The following is a 14,198-nucleotide window of genomic DNA, read 5'->3' on the forward strand; positions in this document are numbered from 1 at the left end:
ATCAAATATAACATTTAAATATATATTTTTTATTTTTTATACTTTCTTATTATTAATTAATTGAGTGTTTAATGTTAACAAAACAATAATACTAAATTTTATTATAAACTTGTTGGTATGCTAATTTTATTTTATTCTAGATATATTAAAATAAATAGAAATGGTTGCATTATTATCATACCAGTGTTTGTACTTTCAAGACGCAACTTGGAGCAATTTGACAAGTGCTGTTTTTTTTAATATTATTCATTTGTCCTCATTATTTTATTTTATAAACAAATGATATTTATTTCAAATATGTCCACTTTTGCACCAGATCAGTCAATAATTTACTAATTGACCACACACTCTTATTTCAATATGAACACCACACTAACATCATATTAACACACGTTATTGTTTCGATTTTATTTTCTTTCTTTTTATTCAAATTTAAAACTTTAACAGTCAAAAACAAATTTTAATATTTTTATATTTAAATTAAAAATTAAATTGTATATTATACAAACAAAATATTTGTCATTAAATGGGTGCAATCTAACGGGATCTTAAAATACATTAAACTAATTTTAAAAAAGCTGCTGTATTTAATTAGGTTCTGACCTTCTGCAGTTTACGATTCACGTTCTAATTCAACTCTGTACTGTACTTTTTTTTCTCATTGGCATATAGAAAAAATCAACAATTTCATGCGTGGAAAAACACAATTTATGTCTATGTCAATACCAATGAAGGATAGGTGCCATGAGTGATGAGGAACGTGTGTATGAAACAAGGACACGTGTCATCTGATAATTAGTTAGAGACAAACTAAAAAGTAGCTTTTCTTTTGGTTTCCCAAAACCGGAGATAACCGGTTGTATATAACGTGAAATGAGATTGGTGGGGTTGTGTGATAATACTATAATAGTAAAGTTACCGAAATTGGAAAACCTTGTTTTGGAAAAGGTTATTCTAAGGTTGGAGGATTACCCTAAGAAGAAGTACTAATTGTGTGACTAACAAAAGATTGTTATTTATGTGCTTCATTTATATTATTCTCTTTTTTATGTGAGCTTGTCTTACTCTTTTATATATTGTCCCTGCCAAAGGGTAATTGCCAAGTAGGTCTTGTTTGGCCATATTACGTCTTAGTCCCATGGAAAGTTCATGAAACAAGAGTGGGGCCAAACGCACCTTTCAACCATTATTTTCTTCCACGATTAGACAAGACACCTTACAGTACTTTATTCTATCATATCAACAAATATTGGTAAGTCATACATAGTTAGATACTTCACCCTTCCTCTTTACCAACAATTAAAAATATCCCATTACTATTATTTAATGGATCTACTATTTGTCAAACATGCTTATTTTTTTCTATTCAACTTTAATAAATACTTAATTAATAATTTTTGTTACTATCTTTCTGTGATACCATTTCTAATCTACATATAGATTCTGTTTTATAGTTCTTTAAAATTTGAAATTTATATATGTACTTTTTCTTATTTGTAATTTATTATATTAATTTTTAAAGTACGAATTCAATTATTTACCCTAATTTTTAAGATATGGTTTATATAGTATTTAATTTTAAATAGTGATAAATGTGACCCGTGATAGTAGATTACTAATATCTGTTGCTTGGATCAGAGGATCTGTAATGAAAAACTGAGAATTAGTTTATTGAAATATGGGTCAACTAATTGGATAACACAATAGAAAGCTACCCTTCTGAACAAAAATCTTGCAGTTTTCTACTTTTGATGTTTCCTATGACAGAGAAACCTTATCTTTTAAATATATATATATATATATATATATATATATATATATATATATATATATATATATATATATATTTATAATATACCAAGTTTATTTAGATGTCCAATCTTTTCATGTTCAAGTCGGTACACAAATGCTTAAAAAAAGTTTAATTGAGAATAAGTTTCTAAATATTTTTTATTTTATTAATTATAAAAATAATGGTTGTTTTTTTACCTTTTTATTAAAAATATATGTGAATAATTTCTCCAGTGTACATTATATAGCATCTCTAACGTGTTATTTTACATTTTAAATTTAAAACAATCAACATATCTTTTATATAATATATTAGTTAAATCATTAATAAACATGTAATAGTTTACTAGATGAGAGATAATAAAATAAATAAATAAATTTTATTCCATAATATTTAAAGAATTGAAATTAGTAAAACCCATTTTAAAAACAGACATCTCTCGTCAATTTTGACTGTATATTTATATAAATGTGTAAAAAAAATTGTTTATTTTTGTTTCAGAATTTGTTTCTTCCACCTTTTGCTGTAAAAGTGTGATAAAATTAAATTTTATAGGGTTAAATATGTTTTTAGTATCTATATTTTGGGATGATTTTGGTTTTAGTCCCTCTTCAAATTAAGATATAATTTAGTCTTTCAACTTTAGAAAACTATGATTTTAGTCTTTTTACTAAATTTTTATAATTTTATTTGTTATTTTAAACGTGTTTTTCAGTTAATATTGAAGCAAAAATGTGTTAAAAGGTATAAACAATCCAAATACTACGATGAAACGTGTTTAAAACAACGATTAAAATTAAAAATTAGGTTGAGTGGTAAAAAATAATAATAATTACTTTAATATTAATTAAGTGGTGCTTTCTTCCCAATAACGCTTGATTGATAATGTTTGATTTGATTTGATAAGTCAATGTTGATAGAGCTTAACTAGGGACCAGACATCGACAAATAGATTATTATATTTTTCTGAGACATTAGAATGATATTAGATAACTATTCAATACTGTTATATTTATACGTTTGTGTCTCATCTTGCATAGAGAGTCTGTTCTCATTGTAATACAAAGTTTAACTTTGAAACTTTATTGTTTAATTTCAAATTTATGATAATTTTATATATGTTAAAATAAAACCTTTATATATATATATATATATATATATATATATATTGTTTGTTTAAAAAGAAATAGTTTTCAGCAATAAGTTAAATTTAATATTTTAGCATCACTTTATTGGCTGTACAAATGTTTTATTTTTTTAGTTAATAAATTAATATTTTACTAGTTCAAGCAAAATTAGACATTATTTTTTTATATAAATTTAAATGTAAACTTTTTGGATGATAAAAATATAATTAAAAACCAAACTTTATAATTAATATTTTAATAAGGAAATGAAGGATAGAACAGTAAATTAATAATATATAACATTGTTATAGAGGTTATGATTTAGATACTTAACCTAGGAATGTAGTTGTAAAAGCAAAGACAGGTTAGTATGGATTCGATGGAATTTTTAGTATTGTGCTGATATAGATTGAAAATTGATGTTTTAGCTAATAATTTAGTGTTTTTATACTTTAATGACATTTTTAAAAGTTGATTTGTCAATTTAACATCGCTTTAGTTTCTCATAGTCAACCACAGTTATATAACTATCAAAATAATATATATATATATATATATATATATATATATATATATATATATATATATATATATATATATATATATAAAATAATAACATATTAAAAGTTTGTCACACGATGTATAACATATTGTTGTCATTTTTTATTTTCAAAAGCTACCATGTTATCTCACTGATTAGATTTGAATGTGTCATCTTTAAAGTTATAATTCCATCTTACAATACATCACAACTTTCCTTCCATATTTGAAGAGTCTCTCATTCTTTATGGTTTCTTTAATATTTGAGAGAAAGGGCGAACAAATCTCATTTCATAAAAAAAAAAAAATACAAGTTTAATATTATTTTTTTTAAAGCTGTGGTGATTTTTAATATTATTCTTCATTGATTTTGAATTCTTAGGCAACAAAATTCATGATTTTTCAAAGTTAACAACATTATGTCCAAAATAAATTATTAATTACTTCCAAAAAGTTATGTTCATGGTTCCCTACCCAATACAATTACTTTTTTAATAAAATATTAATTTATATGGTTATATAATTAGCAGATGTTTTTCTTAATAAAATTTGGACTTCAGAAATACTTAATGACTACTATTGAACGGATGTGTTGAACTTCTATTCAATATATGTGTTAAACTAGACTAATTAATTTAGTTTGTATGAGTTGGTTAATTAAAAATGAATTAGACTAATTCAGTTCATTTTTTTGGTAAATTATAAATTTTATAATCTATTCGATGTATTACAAATAGATAAATTAAATAGACTAACTCATTTAAAAATATTTTTTTCTTTTAATTTATTTTATATATTTGTTAACTCCATTATTAGTTTATTCAAAGGGATTATCTTATTTGAATATATTTATGAGAAGCAGTTACAATTTTTCATCAGCTTCTTTGTCAAGTCTCCTTTGTAAGTTTTAAAGTTTCTATTTTTTTAATAGCAAATGCCTTCAATGACAAGAAATGAAGTGACAAGCTGTTGGCCATTAATTTTTTTGACGACAATCACGTAAATCCAATCCATACTGTTATTTCATATTTTCGATCATGGAAAAGGAAAATGAGAGATTGAAAATAAATAAATAAATCAGAAAATCAAGTTGTCAATATAAATTGATAAGAGTGAATGAGTGAGATTGTTTTATTTCATTAATATAAATTTATATCAGTCATCAATGTTATAATAAAAAAATTCATAATAGATTATGGTGCTTTATCATATTACTTTTTTTTCTTCTTTACTCACCAACTAGTAGAGTGATAAAAAGAAATAAACAAGGGTTTGAACAAGCGCCAAAGAATAAAATGAGTAATATTTTTTTAATGAAAAATAAAATAAACGTGTGTTTGTACTATTTTGGTATTGTTTTTAAATTCTTATTCGGTGTCTACTTTTTGTAAGTAATTTTGAAAATTGGATTAATTTTTTTTAAGTGACTTGTGTAACATCTTCAATTATCCATTCTTAAATTATTCCAGTTTAACTATAGAGTTGTATGAGTTACACTACCAAAAAGCAAATGCATTTTATTGATATGAATAGTGAAATCAATTCCTTTAAGCTATCCTTCAACTATATAGTTTTATGCCTATATAGTTTCTAAATCCCTCTTATTATGGTGTATGTTCGATTCGTCCACGTGTCCCTTCCACTTGAAGTCTGTCAGAAGCTGCATTTTGTATCTCTCGCACGCAATCACTCCCCGCCCTTGTCAGTATCCAGATATCATAGATTAACTTATATTTTGCTTCTCCAACTTGTTAGACACAAAATACACAAAAAAAGTTACACGAATTTGTTGAAAAGCTGTAATGTAACAATATGGGTAATGATAAAAAGATACATTTATATTCATTTGGCATAAATTTTATAATGAAAAAAATGAAAAATAATAGTATAATAGTGTATGAAAGTATAAATTTTCGTAACAAGATAAAGAATGATAATTAATATTATATATAAAAAGTGAAATAAATAAAAAATAATAATTGAAATAAATTGTTTAAGTTAAAGAAAAAACATGAAATGAGAAAGAAAAAGCAAAACATCGATTTGATTATTAAACTTATTTTGATAAAAGAGATTGATTTGATATGACATTTTCAAGATTTTTTGATAGAAGAGATTTTTTATAGGGTTAGAATTTCTGTCGTAAAGAGAAAGTGCAACATGGCGGCTTCAAATTCATAAAACAGATTAGGAATTCTAAAGCTTCTACTGTGTTATGTTAAGTAAGATTAGTTCAATTATCATATTTAAATTTAATTTAATTCTTCAAACTGGTTTATAAAACAAGATTATATTGATTTATATATTTTAAATTGATTTTATATTTCGCCGATCGAATTTTCAACTTGTTACATCTTCAAATAAGCTACCATAGTAAATTTGTGATTATTGTTGATGTTCTTTCATTCTTTATAGGTACACAAAATACTAAATCTTATTTACATCTTAGTATAAATACTAACTTCATATATAATGAATCCAAATTCCACATAACCATGATGTCAAATATAAAATTCTGTAACCTTCAGTCATTCTATTTCTTCAATACGTTTCAAGTACAGAATCATTACATTATAAATATATAATATTAACTTCACTTACAAAAATTGAAGCAAGTTTTAAACGCCAATTTATTTCAAATCTTTTTAACACTCCAAATATTTCATATAAACTTTTAAAAGGTAATTCATGAATCCATCTTCACTTAAACATCCATCATTCCAAAGGATGATATATTTATCTAAATCTTGACCACAGTAATATCATCTCTCTTTTAGAATTTCACTTCCAATAAAAAATCTACAATTAAAAACTCTTTTTGTTACAGAGAGAATTAAGTGAAATAATTGAAACCTATTTTTTTTTAAAATAGAATAAAAACAAAATTCTAAATTTTATTTGTACGCTTTATTTTTCTATTCAATTAAAATCTATCTTTAAAATATTTCTATACTTTTACAACTATAAAATAAAGTCATTTATTAGTATTTTTTCAATATTCATATGTAAACGTTTACTTTTTATTTAGTATACACATCCAATTTGACTTTTCTATCATATGTTTTTCTTGTACTTCTTCAATGGATTTATTATCGTAATATTTTGTGTGCATGTGTATCCGGTGATATTATTTTATTCATCCAACATGGAAGGATTATCTTCCCAACAGGATTTTTTTTTTCTCTAATTTTTAGGATTTGAAAAATACAAATAACGCAAAAGTACTCCAAGACATGCTATTTTAATTAATTTTTTATACAATTAATAGTTGGAAGTCATATTACTAGATCAATATATAAATAAATACATATTTTATTTTATAAATCGATTTTATAGAATTAAGTTAAACTTAAAATTCATTTTTAATATAATATTAAAATCATTGATTAAAATCTATCTAACTAGATCGTATATGTATAAATTAAACTTAAAAATTCACTTCTAACATAATAATAGAAGAATGATTAGAATCTATATAAAATATACATATAAATACTTTTATATTATTAACTAACAATGTATTGAGATTATCACTAAATTAGAATTAAGTAATAATATCAAAATGTTATATGGTCGAACATTAATTATTTTCTTATATATACTACATTAATTATTTTCTTTACAACAGTATTTAGTTATTAGTGGGTGAGAGAGATGAGAAAATTTGGGCATGTGATACTTTGTACCAAAAACGCCCTTATTACCTCTTTCTGATACGTATAACAAGGAACCCAGCCGTTAGTGGTGGATGGCTGTTTCCGTCGACGAGACCACAACTGGACTGTGTGTTACACAGTAATAAAAATTAAAAAATGAAATAATAAATCTCCTTCGCTTGACCGGTGACCGTACCAACCGGTTAGAAGTTGGAACCATGAGAGAGAAAATGTTTATATATTCCATCATCTCATAAAATGGGTCAGAGCTTTTATATTAAGTGTTCCGTTTTGGATCCTGTTACCTCTCACTCTCTCCGGTGCCATGGAATCCCGTAGCCCCCAAAGTTTTATTCTCTCCGTTTCTGAAATCATCGCAAGGGAACTATAAATGCAACTACCAAACCTCGCAGTGCTTCCTTCTCACGCCTTCTGTGAGTTTTCCTCTCTTCCTCCTCCTCCGCTCTTCCGGTCGCCGGATAATTTCTCCGTCGAACTCACAGTTGCCGGAGAACCTACTAATTCTCTTTTCCCTCTCTTTTCTTCTGTTCCACTGCAGATTCCTTGTTCGTCGAAGAAGCTCTTTATACACCGAAATATACCCTCAGATATCGCGTCTTCAACCGTTTAGGTTACATTTTACGTGTAATAATTGGTCGTTTCCTTTTATTGGATCGATTTTCCTTGTTGTAACCATCGGTTGAAGAGAAAAAGAGATTCTCCGCTGACGTTGAAGAAATATTAGTTTGCTGTGTTGTAGTTCGAATTAATAGTAATAATAAAGCGCGTAAGTGATACAAATAATAAAATAGAAAGAAAATCAGAGTTGAAAAATACCTAGTAGAAGAAGATTTAGCGTCATGTTGGATCTTAATCTGAATGCCGACTCGACTCAGAGCCAAGACTCGGTGATGCTGTTGGACAAGTTTCCCGAAGCTTCTTCGGGAACTTCGAATTCCTCCGTGGTGAATGCCGAAGGTTCGAGCAACGAGGACTCGTGTTCGACACGCGCCGGTGACGTGTTCACCTTCAATTTCGGAATCCTTAAGGTCGAAGGTGCGGACGACGTCGTCGTCTCAGCGACGAAGGAGCTGTTTCCCGCGAGCGCGGAGAATTGGCAAGGACAGAGTTCGACGTCGTCTTTTCAGGATAGGAAGAGTTTGGTGGATCTCTCGCTGGATCGCCAAAACGGCGAGGTGAAGGTGGTTCAGGTTCAGCAACAACCTCAGGTGAAGAAGAGTAGGAGAGGTCCACGGTCTCGGAGCTCTCAGTACAGAGGAGTCACCTTCTACAGAAGGACCGGACGATGGGAATCGCATATCTGGTTCGTGCAGTTCTCATTGTTCATTTTAGCATCTCTTGATTATTGATTATTATATATTATATTCCCTTTTTATTAGGGTTTGAGTTGAAGTAACTCTAATTATTTGCTTTCAAATTTTAATGTGGTTAATCATGGTGGAATTTGAAAGTACAACATAATTGACCTAAATTAGTTTCTTGTTTGATGTAGGGATTGCGGGAAACAAGTCTATTTGGGTATGGATTTGTATTTTTGATTGATTTTTTTTTCCATTTATATATATAATTGAGTTTTTTTTTTTTCATTTACATATATTATTTTTTATTAATATACGTATAGATATATATTTGAGTTTATTATTCGATGCTTCCTTGCTATTTTTAGCTTCTTTTGATTAGATTGTTATTCATTGTAGGCGGATTTGACACCGCTCATGCCGCAGCCAGGTAAACTTTTTGCCCATTTTTTAATATCCTTTGTCGTAGTTTTCTTTATTAATGAAACCTTCCTTTGTTTGATTGGTGTCTTCCTTAATTGACTCGGAATGTTCAAATTTAGGGCCTATGATCGAGCTGCAATTAAGTTCAGGGGACTTGATGCGGATATCAATTTTAATCTTGTTGATTATGAGGAGGATTTAAAACAGGTTGGAAAACGCATAAGCTTTCTGTGAATTTGAATCTAAGTGGAGCTTGCGATTGGTTTTTCACTAGTTATTAATGATGAACAGATGAAAACTCTTTCCAAGGAGGAGTTCGTGCACATACTCCGCCGTCACAGTACCGGTTTCTCAAGGGGGAGTTCAAAATACCGGGGAGTGACACTTCACAAATGTGGCCGGTGGGAAGCTCGAATGGGACAATTCCTTGGAAAAAAGTGAGTATCTATTTTTTTTTTGTGTACTGATGTAGCAGCATGCCTACGTTTATGGAATCTATACGTTGTACGAGAAAAAGCTACTAGTACGATTTTAAGTTCCTATTGCAATCAGCTGTACCTGTTGGTATAACTGAAGTACGAATTCGAAGGGAATTGTTTCCAGCTTGGTAGTCAATCGGTCTTTACTCTATAGGGCTTTTTCCATGTTTGGAGAAACTTCTCTAGGATGCCTGTTTCACAGAAACGATTGGCAGAGGTGTTTTTGTTGTTTTAGAGATTGCAATGCTTTCGTGCAGGTATATATATCTTGGGCTTTTCGACAGCGAAGTAGAAGCTGCAAGGTCCTAATGATACATGAATTACATTTTTCCTGCACTGAACCCTTTCCCTGAATTTTCAAAGCTAATTACGGTTCGAACCAACATGTCTCCCTTTTGATTTTCTGGAAACCAGGGCTTATGACAAGGCAGCAATCAAGTGCAATGGAAGAGAGGCAGTGACTAACTTTGAGCCAAGTACATATGACAGCGAAATGAAACCTGAAGCTATCAATGAAGGTAGTACTTCATAGCAAGATACTCTTCTGTTATATTTATTTCCAATTGATTGTCAGAGTTAAAATTAAATGATGAATGTTAAAATTCAACACAGGAGGCAATCACGATCTTGATCTCAATCTGGGCATAGCAACTCCAGGACATGGTCCCAAAGAAAACATAGGTCATCTTCAGTTCCAGCAAGTCCCATACAGCACGCACCCCGGAAGAATTTCAAGGGTATAATTGAACTTTTCATCTTGGTTTACTTTAAGCTCGGGGGCAAATGTCTATATCACATTATAACCTTTATTTCCTTTAGCTAGCTCCGTAACACTCTTCATAGGTCATGAATGGTGGGAAGATTTTTTAACAGAAACAAAGCTTTTCTGTCCTTTGTGGGTTCACATGTAGTTAATTACGGCCTGCTTTCCTTTGACAATATTGATCTTTATGAAACATGGTTTCCGGCATTGTTTGGTAATTGCTTCACATTTATATGTTAGTAATTAATTAATGGTCATGATAGGGTGATTCTCTTTATTTACAGATGGAGACTAATTTTAGTCCAGTTATTGGTGATCCTTCTTTGAAAAGGCATGTTGTAACTGAAGAGCGTCCTTCTGTATGGAACGCCGCACATTACACTTTCTTTCCCAATCTGGTGAGTTCAATTGCCTGTGCAACCGATTTCTTGTTTCGTTGTTAAATGCTTCCATACAAACATTTTCGTAGTGTATGTCTACCTTAGATCAAAGAGAAACGTTCAACTTTTCATTTTGACATAACATTCGAAGTTGAGTTTTATGTCTGTGGAATCCTCCTTACCGTTTACATACTATCTTTATCAACTTTTGGTGCAATCTAACTTTTCAAGGAATTTGTCTCTATTTGATAAGTAGCTGTCACTTATTCCTTTTTGACAAGAAGAGTTGTTCCCAAATACGTTGAAAAACTGTAGTTAAAGTGGTGAGTCCATAAATTGGTTATAGTAATTCATAAATATATTTTTGGTAATGAATGAGCTGTAAAATTTAATGACAAACCAACTCGGCATGGGAATAATATTTCCGTCGACATTCCTTTTCAAATTTGTATCCTACATGGAGGAGATACTTCATGCATTAATACGACTTGATACCAGCATTACCGTGTGGTTTGTCGCACAAGAAGATAACTATATGCGTACCTTTGAAAGATTGTTGAAATATTTTACAGGAAAGAGCAGAGAGAATCGGCATAGATCCTTCAAAGGGAGTCCCCAACTGGGCGTGGCAAACACATGGTCAGGTTACTGCCAGCCCAGTACCACCGTTCTCTACTGCAGCATCATCAGGATTCTCAATTTCAGCTACCTTTCCACCGAATGCCATCTTTCCAACAAAATCAGTGAACTCAATTCCGCAGAACCTCTGTTTCACTTCAGCCAGTGCACCAGGTAGCAATACACCTCAATTCTATTACGAGGTCAAGTCCACTCAGGCACCATCCCGTCCTATCTAGTAATGCAAGTAAAAATGGTAAATTGCAACAGACCTTTTGTTGTATAATTCTGTTACTGCTTGATGAATACTTAGATACTGATTACTCCTCTTGGTTAAGAACCATTATGCCCATTCGTGTATGAAGAAAAGAAAAAAACGATTTTCGAGAGCACCAATTCTATACTAGAATCCTCTTATCTTCAAAACTAGTGTATTCGCCTGCCAATTTTGTGAGTGTGGGCTCTTTGTATGCAAATTTCACAACTTTATTTGACTACACCTGCGCACGTTTACTCTGTTCTTTGGGATGGTTTATGATTGGCTGCATTCTTGTTGCTTATGCTATCCTTGTGAAAAAAATAAAACGAAACAAAATATGGATAATAATATATTTAAGAAATCTCCTTTATTTCTTTCTACCTGCCAGATTCACCTTTTATAGTGTTTTAACTTAGTTTAAAATATTTCTTAATTATAACATTAATAAAATATTAATTATTATTTTTTCAATCACCAACGGCATCTATATACTCATTCATTTAATGAGGACTTTTTTTTAAAAAAAAAAACGTTAATTTTTCATTATTTGGGTAATTGATAACCATCTTAAAAATGATTATTACCAAAAAAGATAAATAATAATTTAAAAATTATTAAATTAAATACTTAGTCATTATATAACTTAACTTCCAATACCTTGTATAATTTGTATGGATATCAATTTAGTTTTCGTCTTTTATTGGCCCCTACTATTATATACTAAATGTTAATGTGAGATAATTGGGAAGAAAAAAAACCCTAGTAAGTTGTCTTTGTAAGAGTGGCTGTTTTTACAATATTACATATGATATATTTACTGAAATATATAACGTTTCGGAAAAAAATTCCATCATATGTAGAATTTTGAATATAATAAGAGAGGATCCCAATAAAAGTTCCTCTAATTTGTATTACGTTTGCATCTTCCAATTCCTTTAGCTTCATTCGTCTAATTTTATTCTAACAGTAAGCAATTTTGATTTTTTTTCTATAGTTTAATATAAAAACATTATTTTAAAATATTTTAAATGAAGTAAGCTGTCTTAAACTCACTTCCAGAGGATATATCTACATCAATAAGTAAATTGAAACTAAATATTTTTCTAGGACTAATTTAAGCTGTGATTCTCAGCATTAAAATAAGCTGAGAGGAAAAAAGATTGAAAAGTGGGATATGATGAGTGAACCTGCAATTTTATAGGAAAGAGGAGTGGTGATGTTGAATGAGAAGGAGCAGTGAGTGACACAAGTGATTACACATTAGTAGGAGTGTAGTATTTAATAATATGAGTGACACAGCAGTGCAACATTATTCATTCCGGTAATGAGAGCTACAAAAGCAGAGGAAATGCATCAGAGCAGAGCAGAAGAGAGGCATCAGCTGCTATGCATTCCAATTACTGTTCATGTGTTATCTCTGTTTCATTGTACAAAAGCAGCAGAGAATCAATCAGAACAGAACACCCTCTATCATTGTGTTCTGTCTCAGACACAGACAGACGGGGACCAACCTTTTCTTGTCCTCTTCCTCCTCATTTCTTCCGTCAAATATCTCGTAAGGTTTTCCATTTCTCAGAGTACTACAACAATAATCACACCTACAACCCTACATTACTTTTCTCTCTAATATCTTTCACTTTCTTTTACATCTATCTATTCATCTTTTACTGCTTTTATTACAAAATATATGGCTGAAATAATATATGAAAGAACTGAAAAGGGAAAAGGGATTCTCTGATGTCCTAAGTTTACCCTCATCACCACCTACACAATAATTACTAATATTTATTCTTTTTCTCCTTTTCCAACATTTATTCCACCAGACAAACCTTTTCTAACATCATTCTTTATCTCTTTTCACACTCTCACACCTTGTACTTCCCAATTCATGTCTAAGAAAACAAAATAAAAAACATGACTTTTAAGGTATGTAATTTAATATCGAATAATATAACTAATTGAAGATTATGTTTAAATAACAAGGTGAAAAAAATATGATATAAATAATTAGTAGATTTAAATTTTCTAAAAAAGTATTCCTTAAATGTAGAATCATTCATTATATATTGAAATTTATTTTATATTAAACAAAGAAGATTAAGTTTACTATATAGAAGTGTAATACATTCAAAAGAATTTTTAATTAAGATATGTGATCTGGTTTAACTAATTAAGAAAATAATATTAGTGTCAAACAATAATATGAAATATATTGAGGAGATGATTTTTCCTACTAATATTCATAAAAGAAACTAAAATAATAATAATATTTGCACAAAGATGTATGATGTGTTATTATATTCTTTCACCCAGCATAATTCTACCACTACCATTAGATTATCATTTTTCAATTCTTTAAATTTTATAATTTTTTTCTATTTTTTTTTGTAAATATTTGTATTATAACTAATAATCTACACATTAAAGTTGAATGTAATAAATTTTGTCTCTTTGTATTTTATTAACATTTCAATGTTTATTTTTTTCATAATTTTTGTGTTCCACCTTTATATTTCATGTGTATATACTTAATCATTTTTGTTTTGTTTTGTCGAATTTCATTGCAATTAAAAATATTGTTAAAGTTATCGATAGACATAAAGTTGAAAAACTAAAGTATTTTATGTTATACGTAACATTTGGTGTCTTTCTCATTCTTATAATATATGTTATCCATAAAAAATTTCAATTTAAAAGTAATTAAGGAATAATTTTTTGTAGGTTCTTTCCTCGAATAAATTAGAACTTAAATAAATTTAATAATGTAATTGATGAGGCATAACAGAAATTATACTGAATGCGTAAAGACTATTAAGCCAAGTTTATTGAAATCAACCTTTTT

The 14,198-nt window shown here is 29.0% G+C and overlaps 1 protein-coding gene across 2 annotated transcripts; it reads left to right on the plus strand.

Moving 5' to 3' along the window:
• Positions 1-7,370: 7,370 nt before the first annotated feature.
• On the plus strand, positions 7,371-11,619 carry LOC106759345 (ethylene-responsive transcription factor RAP2-7). Of its 2 annotated transcripts, XM_014642480.2 has the most exons (11): positions 7,371-7,549; positions 7,675-8,439; positions 8,629-8,654; positions 8,834-8,864; positions 8,977-9,064; positions 9,149-9,294; positions 9,594-9,638; positions 9,751-9,854; positions 9,949-10,073; positions 10,384-10,497; positions 11,052-11,619. In XM_014642480.2, exons 2-11 carry the CDS (start codon positions 7,976-7,978, stop codon positions 11,334-11,336), a joined length of 1,428 nt encoding a protein of 475 aa, XP_014497966.1. In that variant the 5' UTR covers positions 7,371-7,549; positions 7,675-7,975; the 3' UTR covers positions 11,337-11,619. The 2 variants fall into 2 exon arrangements, with proteins under 2 accessions (XP_014497966.1, XP_014497967.1); XM_014642481.2 differs by lacking the exon at positions 9,594-9,638 and having other exon boundaries at positions 7,372-7,549.
• The last annotated feature ends 2,579 nt before the right edge of the window (positions 11,620-14,198 follow it).

This window comes from Vigna radiata, chromosome 4 (genome assembly GCF_000741045.1).
Source record: "Vigna radiata var. radiata cultivar VC1973A chromosome 4, Vradiata_ver6, whole genome shotgun sequence".
NCBI classification, from domain to species: domain Eukaryota; kingdom Viridiplantae; phylum Streptophyta; class Magnoliopsida; order Fabales; family Fabaceae; genus Vigna; species Vigna radiata.

What these genes read in the sequence shown, in the direction of transcription:
- LOC106759345 (XM_014642480.2), top strand. Translation starts at nt 7,976, where the DNA reads ATGTTGGATCTTAATCTGAATGCCGACTCGACTCAGAGCCAAGACTCG. An exon ending in ATGAGGAGGATTTAAAACAG is followed by an intron (nt 9,065 to 9,148) that starts GTTGGAAAACGC and finishes AATGATGAACAG; the next exon opens with ATGAAAACTCTTTCCAAGGA. An exon ending in ACACTTTCTTTCCCAATCTG is followed by an intron (nt 10,498 to 11,051) that starts GTGAGTTCAATT and finishes AATATTTTACAG; the next exon opens with GAAAGAGCAGAGAGAATCGG.